At 31.0% G+C, this 19,404-nt stretch overlaps 2 protein-coding genes across 2 annotated transcripts; both read left to right on the plus strand.

Annotated features, from left to right (window-relative positions):
- Positions 1-9,573: 9,573 nt before the first annotated feature.
- Positions 9,574-12,299, plus strand: TRIADDRAFT_56031 (uncharacterized protein; the record flags this gene model as incomplete). Its single annotated transcript, XM_002111673.1, has 4 exons — positions 9,574-9,618; positions 11,026-11,222; positions 11,688-11,740; positions 12,199-12,299. The coding sequence occupies 4 exons, from the start codon at positions 9,574-9,576 to the stop codon at positions 12,297-12,299; spliced, it is 396 nt and encodes a 131-aa protein (XP_002111709.1).
- A 1,199-nt stretch (positions 12,300-13,498) lies between these two features.
- TRIADDRAFT_63920 (uncharacterized protein) lies at positions 13,499-15,837 on the plus strand (the record flags this gene model as incomplete). The annotated part of the gene is made up of 5 exons (XM_002111674.1): positions 13,499-13,702; positions 14,877-14,948; positions 15,079-15,150; positions 15,281-15,352; positions 15,686-15,837. The coding sequence occupies 4 exons, from the start codon at positions 13,499-13,501 to the stop codon at positions 15,350-15,352; spliced, it is 420 nt and encodes a 139-aa protein (XP_002111710.1). The 3' UTR covers positions 15,686-15,837.
- Positions 15,838-19,404: the final 3,567 nt, after the last annotated feature.

Consider the following 19,404-nt stretch of genomic DNA (forward strand, 5'->3'; position numbering starts at 1 on the left):
TGATTAGTATAGAGTTTTCCTAATCGTTATATTTTGCATGTTAATTGTACTTTGGACAATAAAATACTATGTCTATCTGAAGAGGTTAAGAGACTGATTCGTTTTTATGATCACTTCGTGATTAATTAAGAAATTGTTTCAAAAATATTATTTCCGAGATAAATGAGTTTCAGTAGCAATTAAATATCATACATTAATTTACTCTAACATTAATTGTGATTTTCGATATACTTCAAAAGAAACGAAATAATAGGCTTGCTTTTGTCTATTGATAAAGTTTACGAACATATGTTGTAGAATGTTTCTAAGTTTTGCCAGATCTTTCTAAGATAGTGTTGAAAAGAAATGACATGAAGGCAAGTAGTAAATATCGTACTTAAAGCAATATCTTTAAACTTAATTTAACATCTTCCAAGGAAAATTTCAATCGCCTAAAGAAATCATATCACTGAAATAACTATAGCTTTCGTCGTATCACTACTACAATTGTGATACGGATAACTTTCTAAATATGAAAGTATAGCTAGCTCTAACTTGGTTGCTACTAAGTGTCTTCAGCCACTTTGACCTAATTAAACTACCTTAGTCAGTTAAGTACTTATGAAATGCTTCACTCTAGGTAAAAACCTTTAATAAATAAGCACTTTCACTACAGTTTCATCAATTGTACATATTTCTCCTTTCAGATATTTAAGTATGAAGCTCTTTATACCTTTAGCAAGGTTAGCACGTACACAAGTGATATTCAAAACATATACAAATTATACATTCTCTATAGTAAATTAATTCTAATATAGATTTATATGAGATTCATTCCTATTAATTCATTTTACTCGCTATTTAGTTGGACAATTAACCACTAGCCATACTTTCTTGCAATAATGTACGAAAAAAATTAATTTAAAGATACCACCCCAAATTCCCATTGACAACACAATTTAAAACTAATCTCTATCACTACAACAGTTTCTGAAATTAACAATCGAATCATATTTCCAAGAACAGTTTTGCGAGCGCAAATTACACTATTTTATTAATTAAAGAATATTCTAGTAAACATTTATGATTTTAATTTATCTTTATGTTATCTATACTGTAGCTAGCTGTTAGTAGTGAAGAAAGTTGGCTAGCTTATTTATTCACTTCAGATATGGGTAGACCTTATTGACAGCGTGAAAATTCTAATGCGATATAATAGTAACCTATTGTCACAAAACAGCTTTGCAACAAGATAACGTAATGTACGATCAATAAGTCAATTCCTAGAACCACGTATCAAGGAATGATATCTGCACTATCACAAACACTTTTGCTCTACTAGCAGACTACAGAAAGACTTAGACGCCTCGTATTTTACGTTAAAAAACTAAGTTTGAGAATCCACTTTATTACACGATATACTGCATTTATATACTATCCCTCAACAGTTCATAAGTCATAGTTAGTACGATTAACTTTGGAATTATTTACTGAATTAGATATTAATTATAGCTACTGTTCCCTTAATGCAGACAACAATATTTACGAACATAGACATCTGGTGACTAATACAGAATAGTCAGATTACGATATGTCCTATCGCGGAACATTTCCACGATAATTTACAATCTACCGTAAGTAAATTACAATCACAATGATTCGAACTGCAAGTAGATGATTTGCATTCCCTATTATAACTATTAATTTCAGTATGTGTATATGTGTCTCTGTCATTGTCACAAACCAGCTTCGTGACAAGGATAACGTAAAACAAATCTCTAAATTACTATAGTCTCCGGGATTCATTATCCCTACTTACAAGAATTTAGACGCCTTTGATTCTACGTTAAAACAACTATACAATTGAGAACTGCTTTATTCAACTATCTGACGGGTTTATATACCCTTCTACAGCAGCTAACATTCACAAGTCATCTTATAAAAATACTTGGGTGAGAACATCTACTAACTAGTTTTTCACAGTCGGACTACAATATGTCCATTCACAGAATCATTTCAGTACACATTACAGCACAGCAATAAATTTACTGTAACACATTTATAATTAGAGTAATTCCTATTGTAAGTAACTAGTTGTAATATAATATCACTATATTATATTAACCTAATTTAGATAGCTATTTCTTCACGGTAGTTCGTACCGTGACAGTCATAAAAAGTCAATGCTATATTAAAGTACAGTATATCCAAATTAGAAGCTAACTAAATAAAGATAGGCTAACAAACTTATCCTAACATAGATATTTCTACTCTAATACAGTATATAACACCGTCACACCTATACTAATAATCTATACTAATAGTTACAATAGTTTGTAACCATTAATAGTGTAGTGACATTGTTTAGTTTTCGGGCAAGTTTAGATTTTTTGTCCTATATCTATTACTGGTACAATATATTGTAAGAAAAATTAGTTTTTAACTCATAATCATTTTGTAACTGATTGTTGTATAAGCTGTGAATTTTTTCCATAATAATTTTGATGATATGATTATAATTATAGCTAGATATTCTTTATAGTAAACTGAACCTAACTTATATGATAAAGTGAAGTTTACGTACAAGAAACCTTAATTCTGTTTATTATTTCGAAAACACTTTGTCACAAATATAACTTGTACCATATCGTAATTCCTTAATTTAAATAATAAGTTAAGAGTGACTGTAGACTTTCGTCATTTTATATTTAATACGACTAGTTTATGACCAATTAAGACGTAGCTTATCTGGCTCTTACTCAAACTAAACAAAGTAGAAGAAAGAAAAACATTCATTAACTTTAGATTTTTCCTTGGGGCTAGTAATTAATGATGTTTACTAAACTGTAGCACGAATGAATGAAGCTCGCAATCCTATAAAACTATTGTTAAGGTGTGACCTTTCAGCTCAAAAGATAATTTTGATGCAAATCAATGTATAAATCATTAACAATAAAATTTGTTTAGCAATCTCGGACGCCATTGAATTGATGAAAATAATAGGAAACACAGCATGTATCAAACATTTATTCGAATATAATCAGGCTTCCTGCTTTAATTATAATTGCATATGATAATGTCTTAGATCTGTCGTCAAGCAATTAAACTGTTCCCTGGAGTCATATTAATGACTTTGTTATAATAACGGAAGCTTGTTGTTAATTTTATTGGGTCATTGATGACTATTCAATTTTGTAAGTGTATTTTAATCAGACACTGTAGTTGATTATACCTGAATTTTTATGAATTATCATGCATTTAAAAGTCGATATGCAAAGCACTTTTTAATGATTGAGTATAATTGGCTAATATCAGTAACGGACCTAAACCGAACTATAATGTTTGAACGAGCATATTACGGTATATAGGAGTTTATCCGACTGATTTATAAGAATAGCTGCCGATAACGTACGATTACTGTAGTACTAATTTAATGGGACGCCTGAAGATAATAGAGCTTTCCGTCTGAAATTTATAGTCCCTTTAAGGAATGAACCTAGTTACCGTACTAAATAAGGAATACGGTAATTACATGTCAGTATGAAAAGACATAATTAGAAAAAGTTACCTGAAGATTACTTTTCAATTTTGAAATTTACTGCATATAAAACCATGCAAATATCAGACAGTCAAAAACAATTAGCTGCGTTTCTAGTAATTATTTTATAAAAATAGATGGTAAATTAGAGATAAAGAAGACATATAAAATCAGTGCTTTAATAGCATAAAGTTTTAGGAATCTTTGAATTTATTCAAATTGCTGCTAAATGATAACAACAAAGGAACATTTGTTTTATTATCCCTTCATTGTCCCCTTAAGGATTCACGTTTTGCAACTATAGAAGACCGAAACATTTTATTAATTTGTTAAATAATATCAAATTGTAATATCGGGATACTAAGGCTCGCCTATTTATTACACTAATGTACTTAAAGTGCTAACCATGATTACTAACATTATATTATTAATAAGCAGATCCACATATTTACTGCATATACTGACACAAAGTGATTGTATAGATCATTTATAAACACAGATCCTATATCAGCGGAGTTTGTTAGTGATTACAATAATACGTTTGTATAATGCAAAGTCTACAATATGCGAACTGCTTGCTAGTCGACCGATTCAACAAGTAGTTCACTAATTGTCATTGATATTTTTATTGCATTCATGACTTACGTTTTAATTTAATTGGGCATAATCTAGGCTATTGCGCGTGTAGTAAAACCATAGAATTTATGATTTATAGCTATCATCACGTTTCATTTAATATCTGAAGTATAAAAAGGTTTAATATGGACGTAAAGATTGCTGCCAGAAATATTACTCTACTCGTTTTTTCAGTTGATTGAATTATCAGTGGTGCTTTGATATGTAATGCTGCGGTTATTGTCAATGAATCATTTATTGCAACTTAATGGATTAAATTGTTAGGGGCCATAACTGACGTCAGAGAAGTTCATACTGCCCGCGGATATTTGATTATTATTGATTTAGACAAAACATAATTAGTAATGATCAAGGACTGCCCCGTTTTATTTCATTTCAACTGCCAAGTTTATTGATGTGCAACACCTTTATTCATCGAAGTTCTAATGAATACTAAATGTCAGGTTCCATTGAGTTACAAAGAGTCCATTAAGGTTCTATTATAATCATAACATTGCCGGTATTTGGTTTTTCTCTCGCATTAGACCTTAGAAGCGCAGGTATATAAAGTTTAACCCACTTGATTCGCTGTTCGTATTTTCCTGCAGTGATTAAAAAGGACAAGGTAAATTTTAATAACAAGTGGCTATATTAGATAAATTAGTTATAATTTCCGTAATTTTTTCTACCATATTTAACCCCGAAATTTAAGTGAAGTAAACGATAATGCTTTAATTCTTGCCAATGTAGGTAGAACTTAGATCATGAGTAAATAATAATATCAAGAAAACTATTTCTGTACTGATTTAGGTTTTCGATGATATCAAATTACTTTTGATCGCTTCGTTGCTTTGCTTGGCAGTAGCCGTCAAAGCTGATGAAATCCCTGCCGAAGTTGAACAATTTACTGATGAGTTAAAAGAAGATATTCCTGATGAAGATGAATCTGCGTTAAAAGAAGCAGATGAAGAAGATGAAGAATCCGCCTTGCAAGATAGAGAAGATTCAGATGAAGATGCTATAGAGGAACAAGACAATGCTGAAGTTCAGGTATTACGTCTCCCTGGGGATTGTATCAATTAACGTTTTAAAGTTAACTTGTGGCAGTTATAAAAGGTCCAAACAATCTTAGTGTAGTATTTATCACCCTACAGTATCATGTTTACTGTAAGTAAGTGATGGCTTAATAAAAATAAATTTAGATTCAAGGGAAGTTGAATAGGTTTATGTGAGTGATAATCGAGCATTAATTGGAGTGTACTCTTTTTGTTAAAGAGGATCAGTGGAAATCGCAATTTTTCATCAGTACTTACGTTACTTTCTATCGCATTCAATAATATCAACTATGCTAATCGGCTACTACACTATTCTACACATCTAATCTATCTCCATACGCTCAACAACTCTGCTAGTAGATACTATTACAGTTAATGTTAATTCCTCTATTATACTATTAAAGTTTCAAATTACAAAAAAGTTTTTAACATGGTTTATTTATCGCATTTTAGAAGTCGTGGCGTCGTCGACGTCGGAATTTTGGAAAGAACGGCGACAAAGCATAAGTAATTAACTTTCAATGATCAGTAATTTACATTGCTTGTACTGAATTTTTAAAATATATGGCAATTGTAATTTTTGAATGCATAACACAATTTAACAAATTGTGCTATACGACAATAAATTGCCCTACAGTTGTAATTAACATGACATAGTAATTACAATCTGCATCTTTTTTACAAATTAGTCTTGTAGCCGTTTCGATAACCATTAGCTATTAAACGAAAATTATAAATTTACAAATTTAGAAATGGTGGCGTCGTCAAAGATGGTACTATGGCAGAAACGGCGATAATACTAAGGCCCAGGTAAAAGATTAGTTTCTGCTGGAATGAGTAACATTACTTTATTTTACAAGGGGTAAAATAGCTGTAAATCATTAGCAGTATATTTAAATTTTTGGTGAATGTTTAAATCGCGCGCCTTTTTATTAGATAACACGTATAAGACCGTACGATTATAAATATCAATTTTTATCATGTTAAATTACTAGATATTTAAATTTGTTCGATCGCGCACATTGTAATAAAATTGCCACAATAACCATATAAGATCGAGTTTACTTTTATTAAATAAACAATTATGAGATTGCAAGTAAAAATTATTGAAATAGATTTCTTATGACTGTATCTAATATATTGAATGCTTGAAAATAGAAATGGTGGCACCGTCGTCGCCGATATCGATATTATTATGGAAAAGATGGTGATAAAACACAGGTAATATTAGCTAAAATTATAATCTTGCCTTTATGTAAAAGGAAAACTTAGATTCTGGTAAAGAGTCTTAAAATTTAGTTTATTGGTTTATAGTATAAATCTAAACATCAGTCTATCTTAACGTTAGACTTCAATTTATATTTTTACCTCAGTATATTGCACTTTATTTACTAGAGTTCCGTAAATTCTTAGATTTATAACATTAAAGTAAGCGATGTACTCTAATGTTAATTAAAATTGATATATTTCAGAAATGATGGCGTCGCCGTCGAAGACGTTGGTACTATGGCAAGAATGCCGAAACTAGATTATGGAAGAGCATGTGCTGTATTTACTATACCTACAATAGATTTTAGTATCAAAGTTACTTTCTCACTTGTTTATGATAGCAGTCATAGAGTACTTATGTCCTCAATCACAAGTTGTTCGTCTATAGAAAATCAGAAGATTAAATATTAGCAAATTGTTTATCCTACTAAATTCGCGAAATTTAATATTCTCTTTATCGCTAATTGTATTTATTCATAAGGATACCTCTTGAGTACAAAAAAGCGTTCTGTCGAATATGGTATAAAATATTTGCGGTATTTTATATTCTGTCAGAATGACTGCCCTGTTAAAGTCTTAAACGAATAAGGAATTAATTCGACGTTAGAGTCATTCAGTTAGTAATTTAGGTATTAGATTTAACGTGATTTATTTAGCAATAGCATATTCTTCAAGGCATTGTATCTGTCTGTGATTTACATGAATATGGTATCCTTACTGCCGAATAAAGATTGCGATTTTCGAAATTGAAAACGTCTATGATATTTTTGAAGAATAAACGTGATCACATCGTTAATGTCAATAAAGCGCATTGAGAAGAGTTAGTAAAACAAAATTTTGTGATATGGCACATAGTTTACATTCAGTAGAAAAAGAACAATAAATGTAAAATAAAACCTTCATGATGCTATTCAGTAGTAGACTTTTATCGATTTCAAGTCGTTTTAAAACAATTAATAACCATTTCCGTGCTTTCATAACATGAATCAATGGAAGAGCTATGGATAACATCGTAGGCTTATTTGCTTTTTGAAATTTACCAGTAATTACTACGACTATACACTTCTTATCCTCCTACCTTTGTGTAGAATACATACGCGTTAATTTGAACGGGAACTTTGCTATTATCAATAATTATTGATATTTTTATGCATAATATTGTTATGAGACATGTTGGGGCATGAAAGTCTAATCGGTTGTAGGTACTCCGACAATTATCACTGATAGCTCTTTACTATAACGTAACGTATGAACCTGGATGCAATATTAAAAGGTATAATCGTTTTACTAAATCATAACAAACATGCATTTGAGTTACTTAAGAATTGACCATTAGGTTTTTCTTGCATTTGTAATATTTGCCGGCGAATGTTGTTTAGCTTAAAAAAATAATAATCTTATGCTGCTTCCGTTTCGTTACAAGCGATATATTTACACCATGGAATACTAAAGACTATTTCTATATCAAAGTATACATACTAAAATCGAATGATAATCTTTCAATTAAGGATTTGCTATATTGTTTCGGTAGCTAAAGAATGCCTAGTTTGAAGCTAAGAATGAAGGTATCATTAACAGTACTGTAGTGCTGAATTAAATTTCATTCTGCAGAATAATGGTATTACCAAAGTTTCATTGCACAAAACTAGAATTACTCAAGCTCGTTAATATCTTATGAGACATCTGTTGAAATAACTTGTTTACTCTCGATGCAAATAATGGGTCTTTATATCCTATATCGTAATTCAGAAAATTGCTTGATTTTCCCGTTTTCTTTATTATTTCCTATCTATAAATGACTTAATTAAAGGCTATAGAGTAGGTATACCTTGTTACTGTTAGTATTACATGAGAATTAATTAGTACACTAGTAAGTAAGGTAGTAATGTNTAAGCTATCATTTAGATTAACACCTTATTATTAAGCATTTTTGTTGCTCTCATAAACGGCGGAAGTTGCAATAGAAAAGTTAACCCTATTCGAAGGATATTGTATATTACTACTGTAGTAAAGCACTATGGTATGTCGCAATTACGGTTTTGTGCTCTTGGCATGTGGGACAAGTACCTACAAATTAGCAATATCATAATACATTTAACTAAAGCTCCGAACTGCTCGCTACACGTTGTGCTCTTATATCTGATCTAGCAGTCGTACGACTATAGACTTTACAGTAAAAATCCGATGATTGGTTACAAATAAGCTTTATCACATTTCTTGGCACAGTACTCTCACTATACCGAATATAATTACAGTTGAAACTAAGCTATGATGGATATCGTACCCATTAGTAATCTCCATCCTTAATCTAGAATTATAGCAGGTATTTTTTCTGAACTATCGTCTTCCATATCAATTAATCAGCCCATTAAGTTTAAGCAATCGTTCTTACGTATTTCGGTAGCAAATAGTAAGACTTACCTAGTTCAAAATAGATAAATTAAGGTTTCTTTATACTATCATCAAATTAGCAGAATTGCAGGCTTCAGCAAAGTAGGTCTGGCTTTTCTCCACTTAAGGCCATCTCAGACAGCCAAGTATAAGATTATGTACAATGTCTTCCATATTAGAGTTAACGTATCATTATCTGATTCATCTTAACTAGGTATTAAATCCATCTTTTACAGTCTCGAGTTAGTATGTCTACTATAGAATATCTACATTCGGGAATCTATCGCTAAATTTAGGAATTACCATCGTAACAGAATAATAGTTATCCACTTATGGTTAAAGCTATACAACGTAAATATTGAAATGACCGATCTTGGTCATACTGTATTCATTTACACTATATTTAGTAATAGAATTACATAAGAACCTAGATAACACTCGACATCCCCTTATATAGTCTAAATCCACATATTTACGTATAGCAACTACTCACGGTAATTGAATACCATGACACAAATGCATTAATTTTAATTTGAGTTAGTTAATGAATAACATATATAAGAATTATTGACTATTGTATCATGAAATAAATGAATTGAATTTTAAGTTATTGATGTGATGCTATCGGATTTAACAATGCGTAACGTATTGATAACTGTATGCATCTAATGCATTAATATTAGTTTTACATAGATAATGACCTAAAATAATTTAGCTCAATGCAAAATGACAGCGATAATTGCTACGTATATGTGCTCGGTCACACAAATGGTACGAACATTAGAGTAGTTAAGAATGTAGTTTATTGGAAAGAATAACTTGCTCGAGAACTGGTGAATAGTAGAATACAGCTTTAGAAAGAATAATTTGCTCGTATAGAATCCGTAGATCATACACAACTCCAGGAAAGAACAGCGTGTTATGTAAAATATTTTTATAAATTACAGTTAGAACATGTTTATAACGTATGATAACAACATGGCTAAGCAATATTGGTAATATTGTTCATTTATTAACTAAGAACTATACTGAACTTTAATCTGAAATGAGTCATATGCCATAATATTGTAAATTAAAAAGTACACGTACGGTACGTATAGGTTTTATACGCTACGTGAAGTTTGACTAGCGTGGGCTATACTACTCTGTTAGAAGTTGATAACATGTCTTCAACTGCAGACTATAATCTCAAGTACGAAAAAGACAATCTCTTTGTGTTAACTTAACTACTTATATCCTTAGCCTTTTTACAACCCGAAGATCATAAATAGAAATTACTGAACAACATTTATCAACTTCTAGACTCAATATAAGAACGAAATTCTACGATTACTGTAGCTTCTTACGAAATTTAAACTGGAGCATCCTTAGTATTAATAACATGACCATACTTGTACTTGTTATTACTAGCTCCATAATGTTAATAACAGCATTACAACTGGTGTTTACTCCTAAACTTAATTTGAGTTAGAATTTAAAGCTATTAGCTTTTAATGATATTACTAGAGATACTGTAGGTCTCATCTATATAGCGATAATTTTATCCTCAGTACAGTCTTACAATTAAGTTTAGAGGATGTTAAAGGGCGGTAACATACCATAATTTATTGAATACTATGGAGGACTTGATCAAGTATGCTAATGAGAATCACTGAATATAACATTGTAATATCATTAAACCAGTTATTCAATACTCATAGCTTCAGCCAAGTTCTAAGCTAGGTTCATGTACAACCCAGATGCATTGGTGCTATGGTTAACCTTTTGTATAGGCAATAGATACAAATAAATAATGATTTAGCGCTAGGGCTTATTTACGTAGAGATCGGCTGAGCTAATTAACTCAAGGAATGACTTTTATCATTTTATATTGTATCAATTATGATCATCCTCTTGTGATGGCAAATAAAGTTTTGTCAATTAAGACTGGACTATTTACTAGCGCTTACGCTGGCTCTGTCTTATTTGCGTTCAAATTTATATCTGAAGATTTTACGAGATAAGCCTATCGCTTTGTGCTGGTGAAATTAACATCAAGTAGAATATTTACTGTTAAAATAATAGAAATGAATTGTTTCTGAAGTTGCGATATTACAGTCAGCGTAATTAGAAACGAAGTGATATAGTGACAAGCTTAAAGTTATTTACATAGCTGATAATTTTTTCGTGATTATCGAGCCACTTTTGATTGCTGTTACATATTTACTGGCTATTATTGCCAAAGCCGACGTAGAAATACCATCTGAAATTGAAGACATTGGCGAGGAACTAAAGAAAAATTTTCCAGAAGAAGCTGAAGAGCTACCTATAGGAGATCGCGACGTACTAAGCGTACTAGATGAAGAAACAGAAATACTGGTAGAGCACAAAAAAAGGTATGCATAATGAGCTGTAGTACTTTGAACTGTAGTAATTCTACAAACCGTGGATGACTTAGTCATATTTCCTTCCCACTTCAATGGAAGTTTCTATTTCTATTTATATACTACTTAGAAACCTGCACCTATGCAATATTTACCCATGTAGTTTAAATTGAGTAAGCTATAGAACCAATCATATCATTGCTCACTAGATTAATATTGGAAAGTGGAATTTAGAGCAAAACTTTTGATATTTTAATTTGTGAATGAATGTAGTGATTTCAGCTAATTACAGTAGCTTTGTGTAGGAAATACAATGATAGTATGTAGTGTAGAACTGTATGTCTTAATAAAGTAAGTGTTGATAAGGCTAGTATGATGAAACGGCAAATATTTAGTATGTGCTACTGTTACGAATTGCCTTTTCGAACTGGTCTTAAACGCTGTTGTCACGACTACTCGTGTCCCCAACTGACTTAGGCGACTTATTGTAGCTGAACTAACTCTCGACTACACAGATAAGCTGCCAACAGGTAATAGGTTTAAGGACTTTACTTTATTGAGATAAATCCTAGTAAAAGAACCTATTATCAATAAACAAGTATTCATTAACGCTTATTAGACTACTGGAACAAATAACAATTTATATTATTAGATATTTTAATTAACTAGGCCTTTATTATTTCGGAGCTTGGCTCCGTAGCATCTATATAAGGCCGTAGCTGATAGCCATATTAAGTAATGTTATTAAGCAAAGTACTAATGTGATTGATGACTCTTATGTAGAGGCGCAATTGATGATAATTTGTATAAGTTGTATAGAATTGTTATCGTGGAGGCTAAGTCGATTATTTGGTTTATCTTAGCCATTTTCGACTGTTATTACGAGGGGAGAAATTGGAATTCTTCTCCGACAAACGACACAAGGACCTTAATAAAGTTAACTGTTATAAGTCAATTATACGGTGTTGACTATTTTGTATCACATCAGGGATTTGCTCGATTTTAACAGCTCAGAATTTTGAGTTGGTAGATTACGAACCTAGGGCTAATAACCCGTACACTACAATGAATTATCCCAGTATCCTTTAATTCCCTAATGACTAAAAAATAAAAGATTTTCAAGAAAGTAACTGTTACGTCTACACTCCGGAGTATTCCATACATTCATAAAAATTTTTCGTATGGCGATAGGATGAGCTTCATTTAATGTGACTTATTCGTCAAGAGTGAATGAAAGAGTTAACGTATACCGAAGGACATAATTTTTCGTTACTAGAATTACTACGCAATATATGCTGCAACTTAATTTCTTTGTATGCTATTACTTTAAAGAAATACTATACAAAGTTCAAGTAAGGTTCAAGCAAGGTTTAAGTAATAATGAATTGTATCTAGGCGTTATTTAGTTTCAAAAAATTCAACGTTATTCCTGCGGCGATTATGTATATTGTACAATAGCGTCGGATATGGGGTGATATTTTTTATTGTAATACACGTAGATCCTAAATTATTTAATGATGATTCAGGACTTGAAATCACAAAAGAGTTCATTGAGCTTACCGTTAACAACTGTCAACGTTCATCTGACAGCACTAAGAAAATAGATTTTTTCACATTTAGTAATAGATATTATACATTTTGTGTAATAAGCTTAGCTACCCCAGGTTTTGTAGCTAAAATACCGTAATTGTATCGAATAGTACGAAGGATCTGGTTAGGTATACAAAAGAAAATCACTGATTGTAACATCATAATATCATAAATTCAATTATTCATCAATAGTAATAGCTTTAGGCAAGTTCTAAGGTAGGTTTACATATAACCCCAACACATTATTGCTATTTTTAACCTATTATCTAAGCTGTAGATACTAATAAACATTAGCATGACATTAGACTTATTTACACAGAGGTCGGCTTAGCTAATTAACTAAAATACGGTAAATATATTTATTGTATACTGTATCTATTGCGACCAACCTCTTTTGAAAGCGAATAAAGTCTTGTCAGTCAAGACTGGCCTATTTACTAGTATTTAACGCCGACCCTGTCTTGGTTAGATTCAGATTCAGATCTGAAATTTTACAAGATAAAGCTAGCACTTTGTACCGACCAAATTAACATTGAGTAAAATTCTAACTTATAAAATGCTAGAAATAAATTGCTTCTGAAGTTTCGATATTGCAGTCAGTGTAATTAGCAGCGAAGTGATATAGTGACAAACTTAAATTTAATTACATGACTGATAATTTTTTCATTGCTTGTTGATTTACCGTTAGCTTTGCCATAATGAACATCAAGTTACTTTTGATCGCTTCTGTGTTTTTACTGGTTACTATTACCAAAGCCGATGAAGAAATACCGTCGGATATTGAAGAGATTACCGAGGAACTAAAGGACAATCTACCAGAAGAAGGTGAAGAGCTTTCGGTAGATAATCGCGACGAACTAGATATACCAAATGAAGAGGTAGAAATAGCACTTAAAGGAAAGGTAGGCGGAATGAACTGTAGTACTTTGAATTGAAGTAATTGTACAAACTGTGGGTGATTTACTGATATTTCTTAACGCTACATTATAAATTTCTATTGCTACTTGCTTAATATATAAACACCTGCATCTATGCAATATTTACCCGTACAGTCTAAGTTGATTAATCTCTAGACACAATCATATTAATGTTTGCTAGATTTACAAAGGAATGTGAAATTTAGAACATGACCGATAATATTTTGATTTATGAATGAAATATTACAGTTTCATTTAATTCCCTTGCGATTAAAACATAAAAGGACTTTCAAGTAAATAAGTCCTAAAGTTAACACGCTGAAATATTCCAAACGATCTGTAAAAACATTTTCGTAAAGCGATAAGATGAGATTCGTTTATTTCGATTTATTCATGAAGAGTGAATAAAAGAATTTACATGTGCCAAATAGCATAATTTTTCGTTACTAGAATTGCAGCCTAGTATAAAGCTTAATCTGTATGATATTAAATTAATGGAAAACTATACAATAGTTCAAGTAAGGCTCAAATACTAAAAAACTGTATCTGGGCATTATTCAAATTTACAAATTTTGATGGATCGCCTTTTGTGATCATGTACAATCTCTTCAGATTGGGAGTGATATATCTATTGTCATACAGTTCTATCATGCCGTTCTCAATTACTTTACTGTTAGTACAGTATTGATAGAAAGTCTTTCAATAAAGATCAACTCGTAGTCCTACTTCATATGTATAATTCTTATCATTTATGCAGTAACTATTTTCCGATAAGGTATTTGTATGCGACCATCGTTCTAAATATTGATTTATACGGTGAAACGGTATTGCTTTGCTGGAATGAATTAGACTGTAATTATTGATTTTATATTAGACTGTTTGCTGCACAGACAATTTTGAGTTTATAAATTATTTATGTCTACGCTGGCTATATAAATATTTACAAAGTTACTAAATAGACATCTATTGCGATTAAACCACGATTTTCTCATATAATATGAGATAATATGCCCTTAATAAAAATAGGTAATCCAACTTTAATGCAGTACGTGCACACCTTATTTTTGAGTTACTTCGTAGTAGTTGATAGCCTTTGCTAGTATGCCAGCTGTAATAATAGACTGACTATATATGAACACCTCAATCATTTGACCTTTAGAAATGGTGGGGTCGTCGCCGACGACGATTTAGCTACTATACTAAGAGTGATCAAGAACCTGAACAGCAAAAGGTACCGTTATCAGATAGAAACGTCTTTTACAGCATTAAACCTGAATAAATTTCATTATTCTGAATGCATGCACTGTTACTGTGGGTTTACCAAATCCATTTTTTTATTAACATCAAAATTCAAACTTTAGAAATGGTGGGGTCGTCGCCGTCGACGATTTAGTTACTATGTAAAGAATGGTCAAGGACCTGAACAGCAAAAGGTACTGATATCAGATAGAAACGTCTTTAACGGCATTAAAACTTATATATTTCATTATTCTAAACGCATGCATTGCTATTGAGCATTTACAAAATCGTTTTGTTTATTCCCATCAATAATTTTAACTTTAGAAATGGTGGGGTCGTCGCCGACGACGATTTAACTATTATGGTAAGAATGGCGAAAATCCTGAGCAGCAATAGGTACACGATTCTAACGTAATTTACACCATTAAACCTAAATAAGCTATTCATTATAATTTTGTACGGATGCAACATTTTGCTAGTGATAAATTATTTGCGTGAAATAATTTTTAACTTAATTAAAGAGTGCTGCAGACTCTCTGATTAAGTAAACATATATTCGATTCTTAGAATGCATAATTTTGTAGATCTAGTCATAGCTAGTTTATATATTCATATTTAATCGTATATCTTTTAAGATTTTTTGTAAGTTGAAAAAAAGCGACAGATAAAGGATACGGCTAAAAATTTATTAGATTTTATGCTGATAATCTGACAGTATTCTCTTTCTAGGGTAACGCTCTCAGTGCTGATAATGGACCTTTTCTATAAATCCTGTACTGTAATTCGGAGAATTGGCTACTTGCTTGATTTTTCCACTTTCTATATTATTTCCTATCTCTATAAGTGACTTCATTAACGCGTATACTGTAAGCATATCTTGGTACTGTTAACGTTAAATGAGAATTTAATGACTACGCTAGCAAGTAAAATCATAATACGAAGTCCATCACTTAAATTAATGCCTTTATTATACCTACTGTAAACGCATAATAGACTATCATTAGAGAAAGTTCTTATCGTATTAACTTTAAAGGTGCGCGTTTTAAATCATAATTTAAAAAATTTACTTGAGGATCTTTAGGAAACGTCAATAAAGTACTTGAAATAATTTAAAGGCGCTTATGCTTTATTGTATATTTGCTCAAATATACACCCGATATTGATATACTATTAACAATGAAGGAGCAAGTATAGCTAACGAGTTACTCCGACTATCGTCTTAGCTGAGATAATTGCTCCTTTAATTATAATTCACAGATCAATTTAGTAACCTGAGGTTAAATAATGCTTTTTTCACTGAATATAACGCTAAATGCAGTCAAGAACTTGCAATATCGTAGTGCACGTACCACGTAGATCCTAAATTATTTCCTGATGATTTAGGACTTGTAATCTTTATAACATTTCGCATTGACGTCTTAAAATCAGTTTTGTGCCATAGGCAATGATTGCAGTACGATTTATACTTATCTAGACTACAAAATTATGTTCTTTGCTTGAGATCTAAATATGATCTTACTAGACATATTATCATCTAGATCAACGTTAATTTCTGAGAGAGAAAAAAATTAGCTTTTAATTCATAACCATTTTGTAACTGATTTGCATATAAGTTGTGAATTTTGCTATAATAATTTTGATGATATGATTATAATTATAGCTAGATATTCCTTGTAGCAAAATGAACCTTACTTATACCATAAAGTAAAGTTAACGTATAAGAAACCTTAATTCTGTTTATTATTTCGAAAACATTTTATTACAAATATAATTTGTGCCATATCGCATTTCCTTAATTTAAATAATAAGTTAAGAGTGACTTTAGAAGTTCCTCATTTTATGTTTAATACGTCTAGTTTGTGACTAATTAAGACGTAGCTTATCTGGCTCTTACTCAAACTAAACAAAATAGAAGAAAGAAAAACATTCATTTACTTTAGATTTTTCATTGGGGCTAGTACTTAATGATGTTTACTAAACTGTAGCACGAATGAATGAAGCTCGCAATCCTATAAAACTATTGTTAAGGCGTAATCTTTCAGCTCATAAGATAATGTTGATGTGAATCAATGTATAAATCATTAACAATTAAATTTGTTTAGCAATCTCGGACGTCATTGAATTGATGAAAATAATAGGAAACACAGCATGTATTAAACTTTCATTCGAGTATAATAATGCTTCCTGCTTTAATTATAATTGCAAATGATAATGTCTTAGATTCTGTCGTCAAGCATATAAACTGTTCCCTGGAGTCATATTAATGACTTTGTTATAACAACAGAAGCTCATTGTTATTATTTTGGGTCATTGATGACTTTTTAATTTTGTTAGTATATTTTTTAATCAGACACTGTAGTTGATTATGCCTGATTTTTTATGAATTATCATGCATTTAAAAGTCAATATGAAAAACAACTTTTAACGATCGAGTATTATTATCTTATATCAGTAAGGGACCTAAACCGAACTATAGCATTTGAACAAACATATTACAGCATATAGGAGTTTATCCGACTGATTTATAAGAATAGCTGCCGATAACGTACGATTACTATAGTACTAATTTAATGGGACGCCTGAAGATAATAGAGTTTCCTGTCTGAAATTTATTGTCCCTTTAAGGGATGAACCTAGTTACCGTAATAAATAAGGAATACGGTAATTGCATGTCAGTATGAAAAGACATAATTAGAAAAAAGTTACCTGAAGATTACTTTTTGATTTTGAAATTTACTGCATATAAAACCATGCAAATATCAGACAGTCAAAAACAATTAGCTACGTTTCTAGTTATCATATTATAAAAATAGATTGCAAATTAGAGATAAAGGTGTGTAAAATCATAATTTTAGTAGCATAAAGCTTTAAGAATCTTTGAATTTATTCAAATTGCGGTTAGATGATAATAACAACAAAGGAACATTCGTGTTATTATCCCTTCATTGTCCCCTTAAGGATTCAAGTTTTGTAGCTATAGAAGACCAAAACACCTTATTCATTTGTTAATAATTATAATATCAAATTGTAATATCGGGATACTAAGGCTCGCTTATTTATTACTTTAATGTACTTGTAGTGCTAACCATGATTACTAATATTATATTGTTAATAAGCAAATCCTCACATTTACTGCATCTACTGTCGCGAAGTGATTGTATAGATTATTTATAAACATAGATCCTATATCAGCAGTGTTTGTTAGTGATTACAATAATACGTTTGTATAATGCAAAGTCTACAGTATGCGAACTACTAGTTGACTGATTCAACAAGTAGTTCAGTAATTGTTTTTGATATTTTTATTGTATTCATGGCTTACGTTTTAGTTTAATTGGGTACAGTCTAGGCTATTGCGCATGTAGTAAAACCACAGAATTTATGGTTTAGAGCTATCATCACGTTTCGTTTAATATCTGAAGTGTAATAAGGTTTAATATTGACGTAAAGATTGCTGCCAGAAATATTACTCTACTCGTTTTTTCAGTTAATTGAATTATCAGTGTGTTACGATGCGTAAGCTCGTCCTAATGAAGATTCCTTTTTAGTTCATTAGTCGGTTAGATAGTCAACTAGTTTTTCAATTGATATTTAATTGTAAAGACTATAATCTTGGGTGCCAAGATTCCTTCAGTAATAAATGATAGTAAATCTCTGACTATCTCGTCTACATCATCTATGACGCTATAATTATACCACAGTATTCGGTCGTTGGAACTGAATTATTTGGTGATATAGCTAATCTCGCCTCTTTAAGTTAGTAAGTTGCGTTCTCCGCAGGGATTGGCGTGTGTAGACTACTTTGTCACTAGTGGTGTGTGACACAGTGGTTCTTTGATATGTAATGTTGCGGTTATTTTCAAAGAATCATCTATTGCAACTTAATGGATTAAATTGTTAGAGGCCATAACTGACTTCAGAGAAGTTCATGCTACATGCGGATATTTGATTATACAAAATATGATTAGTAATGATCAAGGACTGCCCTATTTTATTTCGTGTCATCTGCCAAGTTTATTAATGTGCAACACCTTTATTCATCTAAGTTCTAATGAATACTAAATGTCAGGTTCCATTGAGTTACAAAGAGTCCATTAAGGTTCTATTATAATCAGAACATTGCCGGTATTTGGTTTTTCTCTCACATTAGACCTTAGAAGCGCAGGTATATAAAGTTTAACCCACTTGATTCGCTGTTCGTATTTTCCTGCAGTGATTAAAAAGGATAAGGTAAATTTTAATCAACAAGTGGCTATATTAGATAAATCAGTTATAATTTCCGTAATTTTTTATACCATATTTAACCCTGAAATTTAAGTGAAGTAAACGATAATGCTTTAATTCTTGCCAATGTAGGTAGTACTTAGATCATGAGTAAATAATAATATCAAGAAAACTATTTCTGTACTGATTTAGGTTTTCGATGATATCAAATTACTTTGATCGCT

Source organism: Trichoplax adhaerens, genomic scaffold (genome assembly GCF_000150275.1).
Source record: "Trichoplax adhaerens TRIADscaffold_4 genomic scaffold, whole genome shotgun sequence".
Classification (NCBI taxonomy): Eukaryota; Metazoa; Placozoa; class Uniplacotomia; order Trichoplacea; family Trichoplacidae; genus Trichoplax; species Trichoplax adhaerens.